The sequence below is a fragment of the Plectropomus leopardus genome, chromosome 10 (assembly GCF_026936395.1).
Source record: "Plectropomus leopardus strain MGB_pleo_1.0 chromosome 10, ASM2693639v1, whole genome shotgun sequence".
In the NCBI taxonomy this organism is placed as follows: Eukaryota; Metazoa; Chordata; class Actinopteri; order Perciformes; family Serranidae; genus Plectropomus; species Plectropomus leopardus.
The window spans coordinates 5,587,145-5,597,674 of NC_142185.1; the positions used below are offsets into that span (position 1 = coordinate 5,587,145).

A 10,530-nucleotide genomic window follows, 5' to 3' on the forward strand; every position below is an offset into this window, starting at 1 on the left:
AAATGGAACCATTACAAACATTTGTTACAGCTGAAGTTCTTGTACATGAACATTTTAAAATGATAAGTAAGTGTCATTTAATTATGAAGTACTTCAATCATTTTCCATTGAGCATTTTGTCCCATAAGATTGCCATGCACATTGTTGAGGCTTCAGAGAAAGTCAGACAAAATCATTAATCATCATGTAATGCACTCAGCAAGACAGTGATCAAATTTGCACATGTCTAGCTCATCTCAGACAGGCCTAATAATTTGAAATGGTGGCCTTGGAAGTTGCCCCACCCTTTTAGATTCAAATCAACCAATGAGATCATTTCTATGTATGAGCAGGTCTGTCTCTAATCAGTGTCGCGGCCCTTCAAGGTGCCAAAGATTTCTGACAGGTCATATATTTCCCACATTCTCACTTTTTTTCTTCTCTCTTTGTTTCCTGCTTTGGTGTCTTCTAGTCTGCGATCCCGATCCAAGCCAGAAGACTTTCCCAAAACTTTCCCACAAGTAAGAGCTGACACTGCTGCCCCTGAGCATGATCCCCAGGGCCTTCTGCCTGACTCCAACCATCTTAACCTTGTTAAACTCACAGAACATGATGATCTGTTTTGTTTTGTGAGCTGGTGAACACTGTGTCCTATTGTACTACAGCTTTAATTTTACCAGCTGTATGTCAGAAATTTACATTTTTAACATGCTGAATTCACATGGGCGTAATATACAGTATTACAAATGGTACTAGGTTTTGAAGGCAGAATAATATGTATATAAAATACTGCTTACCTTATGGGAGGTATTTGCCACTGAGAAGCTTTACTGGGATAATTTGGACTCAAGTACTACTTAACCTTGCTCATTGATTTCTGACCATTGACTCTTAAGAGAAGACCGAATGCTTCTTATATTCGTCCCCAATGATTCCTTTTCAATAACATTACTGTTAGTTTCCTTAATATGTAATTTTACAATTTTAGGTGCTTAACAAAATTACAAGGTAAACCGCAATCTCATTTTATAACTGTAGTTAGCTGAAAAAAGAAAGCCAGTAGGCAACGGATATACAATGTAGTCACTAGGCCAGTTTCCATTACAGATTTGTGTGAAACTTAAGCGCTAATTTTGAAATGCAGATTAAACACAATTGTGAAATTACTGTATTTCCATCGGGGGATGTTATGCGACTCCTTTTGTGATCTTATGTTACTTCTCCTCTCGAGATCAATGAAGAATGGCAATGATTGGCAATTAAATGACACACTTTTTTTTCGGTGTGTCCACACACAGCACTTAATGTAGTTGGTGTATGTTTGCAGGCCAGGTGGACAGGTTTGTGAGGAACTCCCTCTACAGGGGCTCCCTGACTCAGAGGAACCCAGTGGCCAAGCCCAAGACCAGGGCTACCTGTGCGGTATGACCCTATGCTGCGGTGCTGGGTGCAGTAAAGAGTTCACTTCCAATATTATAGAGCCACCATCTCATAAAAAAACTCATCTACCCTGTCAAAAGTATTTATAGCAAAAAAAAAAAAAAGAAAATGTTCTTGAAAATATTGAACACTGAACTTAAAGATATTTTGGGATATGCATTTACTGATGTTCTTGCCAAGATTGAGATGGTAAGATGGTTAGCACTTTCATGTTTGCAAGTAGTGAGCAAGAGCCAAGAAGAGATGAGCTTAGCTTAGCATAGCTTAGTTTAGCTTAGTTTAGCTTAGCATAGCATAGCATAGCATAGCATAGCATAGCATAGCATACATACTAGAAACAGGGGGAAACAGTTAGCCTGACCTGTTCAAAAGGAAACAAAATCTGTCGGCCAGCACCTCCAAAGCTCACAAATTAAGACATTCTGCTCCTGACAATCCAAGCCTGTGGTTAGCTTTTGATCAATGTTGGACCATCAGTGAGCATCTGACGCCCTAATTTTTGCGGTGTGTCCTACAACCTTTTTTGCAATAGTTGGCCTGTTCTAGTTGGCTCAGTTTGGCAATTCAGCTTAGCGCACATACAGAGAAACAAAAGTGAGGAACATAAACAAACAGCTAAAGTCAAGAGGGAGTGAAATCGAAACAAACATACATATATTAGGTTTCATTAATGTTTTAGCCACTGAGTTTTTTAACACAACTGTTTCCTGTTGGTTTGTGTTTTTGATGTGCTAGCTGGCTAACAAGCTACCTGAATCTGTCTGGAACTTCTGGTTTCCTTTTTTAAATGATGAAGATTTCCGCCACCTGCTGGTATGGAGAGTTATTTTCTCCCATGCAGGTAAAGAACATACATGTTAGTTGGCCAGTGACTTTAGTCTTCCTGGTGTGTTTATGTGCAACAAAGGCAATTTAATGATGACACAACAGTCAGCCTTTATCTCCACTACACTGTTAAGAGAGACTATTTGTTTTTAATCAAAAAAAGTTAGTGGCTGAACTTTAAAATTTAAGTTGAGTTGAGGTAATTTTGTAATGATTTAACTTGTCTTCTCAAATTTAGTCAACTCAAAAATTTAAGGCGGCCAGGATACTAACCTTTTTTTTTTTAAATTAAAATATATGGTTCATTTTTACGGTGTAGTTCTTTGATGTTTAGTGTGTCTGGTTTTTTAGGGAGTCTGGAAGGTTACTGCTCACAGCAACGAAATATTCAACACATAACCCTGCTATAAGCCACTAAATGTTTTCATATTTTTTTTTACAAAATGTAAGCTGCGAGCGTTAGAGGTGCTGATATCAAATTTTGTTAGCTTTGGATTTACCCCGACTAGCTGTTTTCAGTCTTTATGCTAAGCTAATTAGCTGCTAGTTGTAGCCTTATTTTTAATATGGTAGATGGACATGAGATTGGTATTGATCTTCTCATCTCTTGGCAAGAAAAAAAAGTGTACTTCAAAATAAGTGTACCTCATATGTGTTCACAATATCACACTATTCCTTTAAAAATCTTTTTCAAAATGGGTTCTGGTATTGGAAACGAACTCTTCATTAACTGGTTAGACTGGGCTTTGATTTCTTTTGCTGATGGATCACTTGGTTGTTGGCTTCCAATCCTGCTTTGTGGTGCTTTTAGATAATTGTCTTTTGCTTTATTTTGCTTCTTCTGTTTTAATCAAATGTACAAATTCTGTTCAATTACTGCATTATTGAGAATGTATGATCAACTTTATTCAGTTATTCAAGCCAATATAAAGTTTTTCATTTTCTTAATCATTTATACATGGGAGAAATGAGGACCAAATCCTTTTTTGAGTACTTCTGTTGATTATTATGGGTTTGTTTGTTTGGTTTTTTTACATTTCAACAAGCTCTAACAAGCCGCTAACATGCTTGGGTCTTTTGTTTGCCTGAATTCAAATAAAGCAGTGCATGGATCCTATCAAAAGAACAAAGATTCATGACATATTGAATTAGATTATGGAAAAAACAATGAATATGAAAACTATATGGCTGTTTAATGTGTGTGTGTACTGCTCATGAGAAATGAGAATTTAAAACATGTGCTTGTATCCCACAGATCTCACTGAGGGGTTGTCACTGATTTGAACGCCAAAAATTTTAAAGTATTTAAAGTTAATGATAAAGATTTGAAAGACGGCCATGAAATATACTTCTCAGGTGTACTGTGTTAAAGAGGAAATCTTCTTAAAGTTTAACTGGCCAAAAGCAACAAAGAAGAGCACAAAGCCATAGATTTACAGTAGTTCTCTGTTAACCCTTTAACACCTAGCTCTACATCAGTTTTCTTGTGCTGCATTCAGACGCCTTTTGAACGCATTTAAACCTGTGAAACCTGAAAAAAATCCTGATTTCTCTCAAAAATACAATTAGCCACTTGGCAAGAAATGTCCTGCAAATTGCAAAAAACTAAAAATAACTAAAAAGGGACAAGGAAATGATCTGAAAATAACCTGGACAGGATTATTAGATTTGATCAAAAATGAAGGGAAAATGTCTAAAAATGTTATCTCTTATCTATCTATTAAAAATTGTGTTACAGAAAAAAATAGCCTTTTCTGTTTATTTGTTTGTTTGGGATTTTTTGTTTGTTTTAACTTATTTTCTTTCTTTTATATATATATATATATATATATATATATATGGAGAGAGAGAGAGAGAGAGAGAGAGAGAGAGAGAGAGGGTAGATATATATAGATATATAGATATATAGATATAGATATATATTGTTTACTTTCAGGTAATTTTCTTTTCTTTTAACTGTTTACTAGTCTCTTGCAAATGTTTTATGTTTTTGAAAGAAATCAAGCAAATTCACTCAGGTTTCAAATGGTTAAATGAGAGTTTTCATTTTTCTTTGATTATCACTATTTGTTGAGTATCTGCCCTCCATAGTCCTCTCCAAACATATATTTTAAGATGAAACAATGAAGTTGATTTTAATGTGTGTAGTCAGAGGTAATGTGTTGACAGTTTGCTGTTAGTTTTTTATTCAGCCTCAGCACTCATTGACCCCAACCAGCAGGTTTATAAAGTTTAGTAAAGACTTTATAGTACTGTTGTAGCTCCTGTTGCACCTCAGTTGCTTTGAGTGAATTCACAGCTAACAAGAAACTCATTAACCCAATCAAAGCATGTGATGATTGATTATCTAATTATGAAACAGCCGATCATTTTTCCTTCTGTCTCTGTCTGTTTGCAGAAACCGGTAATGACGCAGGGCTCATGAGGAGGAGGAGACTGAGCCTCATGTGACTGAGGAGGTTTATCTCGTGACGACATTTTTTACGGTTTGCCATTAACTGAAATTTAGCTGGAGTGAAAAAGACTCAGACTCAGGTAGGACAGAAGTGCTTACATATACATCCCGAATTCCAAAAATAGTTGGAACACTGTCAAATGTAAATAAAAATAGAATACAATGGTTTGCAAATCCTTTTTGACCTATATGCAATTAAATACAGTACAAAGATATTTAATGTTGGTTTTTAATGTTCACTTCTGACTCCAAATAATGTCACCAGCACAAGATGGCAGAAGCCGTATGTGAGATATTTAAGCTTCACGTAAACATAGAAGGGGTGGATAGGAATGCATATACAGTCTATGGTTTGAACATTGAACATCTGGTCTCTGGACTGTATGCAGCCAAATAATGCAAATCATTGTTTTAACCAACTGCCCAACTTCTTTGGAATTCAGATTTGTTAATTTAAAAATTTGTCATTGTTATTTTACTGGGACAGATCCATACCATATTTATAGTATATGCTGGGGTGACACATGATATGCATACACATGATAACTTTTCTGGATCTGACTTATGATTTGCACTCATTAGCATCCAAGTTTATGCATTCACCTTCATGTGCAAACACATTTATGATTGCAGTTGTAATCTGAAATCCATAGTTAGTTATTCCAATATTTACATGGTATAAATGAAAATATGAAACTAACTTAAAATATTTCCAGATTGAAGCAACATGTTAAATATTGATATTTACCATCATTCCAAACACAGTGCAATAACAGACTTTTTTGGAGGGGACATTTTGTCATGTTTTTGTTAATATCTTCATAAGCACTTACTGGGGGACTGATTAGAAGAAAGCTGAATTGATTGCATTATTTGAATGATGACATAGTAAGTACAGCATGTCTAAAATGGTTAGTCAAAGTTATAGTGATGTTTATTAAATAAATATAGACATTTATGCAAATAACTTCTGTATATTATTGCACTATATCTAAAAGGCATTTATATATCAACTTCTATTTTATATATTTGTGACAAAAGGAGTTAAATAAAATGTGACTTTTTACTTTTTTACATAATCAGTAGTTTTATAATAAGAACTTGCATCTTACTCCTAAGGTGATAGAGCTGTTTACTCAAATTGCTTTTGAAAATGCTCCCAAAACTGTTGTGGTTAAAACTGGTAATATACAATCTATAATTTTAAAAAACACAATGTAAACAGAAACATTTGTATCATTCATTTTAACAGGTAGTATTTAAAAGTCACTGATGCACATTATAAATGATAAATATTCATATTGAATTTACGCTATTGTCGAAAATAGAAGAGTAGCCACATTTTTGATTTGAAGATGGTTTTATGATTTCTATTAGCTGTTTGCACAAACAGATGGGGGACAAACTAAAAGGAAAAACCTAAATTAATAAACACCAGAGAAACACAAAGATGCAGAAGCTTCTTTGCAGGTTATAAAAGTTCACTGAATGAGGAATCATAAATCATATCAGCTTAAAAGTCATACATTTTCCTTGATTTAGTCACCCACCTGTAGTTTTTTTTAAAAATTGAATTCTATTTTACTTTGTTTTCAGTTCAAAAGTTTCACTTCAATGACATGTGTGATTCTAATTATGCCATAATATTGTTTGTCTCATTAGTCTTATTAAATTATTTACAAACTAAACTGATTTTTAAAATGTTTTTTGTTGGGGTTTTTTTTCTTTTGAACCACTAATGTACTTTGCAACCTTGTGACCATAAATATGACATCAAACAGCATTTTCTACAGTAGTTCCTTTGTGGCCTCTTTCTGTAGCAGAATTGTATTCTCTTTCTCAAATCACGCTTCTGTTGTCAACACAGTGTTGGCAGCTTCCGGTAGTATTCATACTTGCCTGTTCTGGTTCTTTGGCCTGGGATCGGCACACAGCCCTCTACGTATTTATATGTTATTTTAATTGTAGATGTTGGCTGTTCTTTCTTAATATGACTGAACAGCCTTGTTTGATTCTGGATCCACAGGGAGGATTGAACCAGTGTGCACTGGAAAGATGTTTTCAAGGTCCTTAACACACAGCAGAGAACAATAGAGGAATGGTCATCTGTTGCCAGCACAGGCTCTGTCTTGAAAGATGGCATAATGTTAATGTCAGGTAGGTATAGTAACTAAACTTTACTGGCAGTAAAACACAACAACTTAATGGTTAACTTGATAAAAACAGTAAAAAAAAAAAAAATCAAACATTTGAATCGCGAGCAAATTGATTTCTTCCAGAAACATGGGGGGAAAAAATTATTTCAGGTTTCAAAGGGTGAATCTATGATAAAATATTATCAAATTAAATGAAGCCAAGTCAGCTTTTATGTTCTTCAAAAGTTAGTTAACATTATTTTGTCCACAGACATTCCCAGACACATTACCTTTTGTTTGTTGCAGTACCCACACCACTATAACTTTTAGATTTAGAATGTCCAAAATATAGTATGTCAAATGCTGTGCCAAAATATTAGTCTGCATCCAATTGGAGTTTGCAAATGCTGACCAGCATGCTTTTCTGGTTGAAATTTTGGAAGTGCTACAGAATGACCTTAAAATTATAATTAAAAGAAATTTAAATAATAATAGTGTCACTCCGTATTGATGAGCTGGGTTTTAAAATGTAATTCTTTCATAATTAAATAGCAGTATTATACAATATGTTTGTATTTGCTCAAATGATTATTTACTTCATAACATATTCATTATTTTTTTTATTTGAGCTCTTTGGGTCCCCGTACATCTAACACTATTCTTTTCTTCTTTTTTTAATTTTATCTTTAACGAGATCAGGAATCGTCATCATTTTTTGTTTTAAATGGGTTTTTTAGTAATTTTGGTGAACTTAGCCTTTAAACTCATTTCTCTGTGGCTGGTAAAGTAATTATTTCTCCTCCAAAATGTTTTGCATTCTTTTTGTCAGTATAATAGCAGTGGGCTGAATTGTATGGTGATCTGGGACTGCCATGATTGGTTGGTATAATAAATCTAATTCTTGAGACTTATATATGATGAAATCTGGGTCTTATGTCTTCTTCTCATGTCCCCTCATCATCCATGTTGTCCAGAGACATTGATGCCTATACATACACACAGGCAGAGGGATCAGACTCATGAGGAGGTTTGGCCGAAAAGCTGCAGGGAGAAATAAGCATCTGGCTTTCATAACAGCCAGAGTTTACAAACCAACAGCTGACAGTGACAGCTGTGTTTGGATTACACACCAAAAATTTTTTGGATGATTGAGCATCTATTGTGTTATTATTTTATTGTGTTCCCACTGGGTTTGTTCATTTGTGCAGTTTCATTGAGAACTTAGAGGACTTTTTGAAATATATTGCAAGTTATTTTCTGTAGATGTTACTTAAAATGTGTGTTTTTTACTTGTAATATGATACCATGGTCTGTTTTCAGATTGTAAGTATTTTCAAGGAGTGTTTTCAAGAATGTATTGCTAATAACATAATCCATTGCACTGCACTGACCTCTATGGGTGACATTCAGTACACTACAGTGTAATGTTAAACAGCTTTCACAATTTGTACACTTTTGGACCCATAATCCTGAATATTAGAGTCCATCTCTGGTTAAACAGGCCGACTCCACACACACATGAATGGCACAAAAAAAGTAAATTGATACATAATCACCATATATTGGCCTAAATTGTGAGACGCCACTAAATGTGTATGACACAAATTGTTTCTTAGCTGAATGGCTGTTTTTGGGAGAAAAAAAAATAGTTTCTGGTGCAGGGCCATAATCATCTATTTAACTCTGGTTGGACCATTTTCGATATACACCCTCTTATCATTTTGGTATAAGATACCAATGACGAAAGCCAACTCTCACGGTGTCATCATCATCATCATATCATACCCTACTTGCAGTTGTCAAGTTGAAACACTGCCAACAATGTAATATATGGAAGTGAAAGGTGCCAATTGGGCAGGCAGGAGGGGTGACTGATTGGTCCAACTGACCCTGGACTTTCACCCAGGACCCTGGTATTTGCTACCCATATGAATGTTGAACTAAACGGTAAGATTTTTTTCTAAACCTAATTACATGCTTTAGTTTACATCCCTGTATTGGTTGTGGTATCTCAGAACAGCAACAGCAGACCCATGAGAATTCCTACAGTGTGGCTGCTTCTATTGAAAAACATTTAATGCACAGAGATATATGTAGTCAGAGGAAAAGTGCAAAACAAAATTAAAAGTAAAAAAAATTAAATCTGACTTTGAAAGCCACCTTTATGGAAGTCTTCAATACATAAGTTACTTTTTACTTTTTTTGTCACCTCAGTGCTGTCTGTCGTAACTTTAGTCAAATTCTTTTTAAAAGGAATCAAGAATGAAGCATCAGTTAACTTTGCTCTGCATCCTTCAAATAGTTTTTTCAATACTTAATCGTACAAATCCTCAGCGCTTTAATGCCTACTTTGGTTGTATTTCCAACTCAACAGTTAAAAATGAAGCAGAGCTTGTCCGAGATAACTCAAGTTGTTTGCACAACATCTGCAAAATCTGAAACAGCAGTACTGAGGGGTTTTATTCACAAGATTTATAGATTCACAATGACAACCAAATTATTTCTTCTACTCAGTGTGAGGTGTTTTCTTTCTGTCTGTGAGGCATCCAAACCAAATGAGGACCAGTGGCCCCTCAGGCCTTACAGGAGCTTGGTTTCAATCAGCACAATAAAGCCTTGTTTCAGCAACGATTATCATCTAAGACCCCAGCCATGGTTTAAATCACCAAGCAGTAATAAAACTCAACATTTGGAGCCATCCTGCAGAGGAAAAACAGTTGTGTGTGTGTGTGTGTGTGTGTGTGTGTGTGTGTGTGTGTGTGTGTGTGTCTGTGTGTGTGTGTGTGTGTGTGTGTGTGTGTGTGTGTGTGTGTGTGTGTGTGTGTGTCTGTGTGTGTGGTGTAAACATGAGAGAATACTGTTTAAAGAGCAAGTGGCTGACTGCAGGGGAGAGCAGTCACTGTGTATGGAGGCTTCATCGTGCCAAATGCAAACCGACACACCATTTCAAATGTTGTCTGGGGAGTCTTTTAAATCCTGGTTTTATTAAAGAATAGGGACACTGTTCATATTATTTATAATTGTTACTGGCATGCACAGTGAATTTAATCCAAAGCAGATTTTTTTTGCATCACATATTTTCTAATCATTGTTCCAGATTAAAGATGCAACAGCAAGAATTCCTGGTCTGTAGATACATAGAGAAAAATGTATGCAAATGTAATAACAATAAGAAGAAGAATAGACCCCTCTGAAAAAAAAAGAAAGTTTAGTATTTTTGGAAATTACTTTGTTTCTCCTTCAACTTTTATCAGGCGAATGTCAGTGTGTTAAGTAAGGTGCTGAAATCTTAATCTTTTTAGCCTAGCTTAGCATAAAGTGAACAAGTAGCCATCTCTGTTTAAAATAAAACATTAACCTGAGACACATACAGACATGTCTAAGGATCCAAAATGACATATATATCCTTGTTCTGTTATTCTCATAGAATGGGTTGGATGATGCACGAAAATGCATGCAGAATGACATTTGATACAGTGCCCCATGAATGGCATTAAGTCCTTAACATAAAGTTACATATTTAATATAAAGTTACTGTGGTAAGGTGTAGGCAATAGGAATTACTATGGTTATGGTTAGCATACAAATAAGCTTTTTTTTCTCAAAATGTTAAACTTACAAAAAAAAGCACTGATCTCGCTGTTCAAGTTATCCATGAGTTGGTAAACCTACTAAGCAAAAAGTGACAGCCAGTAA

The 10,530-nt window shown here is 35.1% G+C and overlaps 1 protein-coding gene across 6 annotated transcripts in view; it reads left to right on the forward strand.

Annotated features, from left to right (window-relative positions):
- The window catches only part of mlphb (melanophilin b), a 110,969-nt gene extending 104,024 nt beyond the window's left edge, over positions 1-6,945 (forward strand). For 5 of the 6 annotated variants that reach the window (XM_042494409.2, XM_042494408.2, XM_042494411.2 and 2 more), the window contains 3 exons: positions 452-500; positions 1,307-1,401; positions 4,643-6,945. In XM_042494409.2, the coding sequence (XP_042350343.1) occupies positions 452-500; positions 1,307-1,401; positions 4,643-4,669 (171 nt within the window). In that variant the 3' untranslated portion in view covers positions 4,670-6,945. The remainder of the gene's footprint in view (positions 1-451; positions 501-1,306; positions 1,402-4,642) is intronic. The other variant, XM_088082900.1, reaches the window with a different exon arrangement.
- Positions 6,946-10,530: the final 3,585 nt, after the last annotated feature.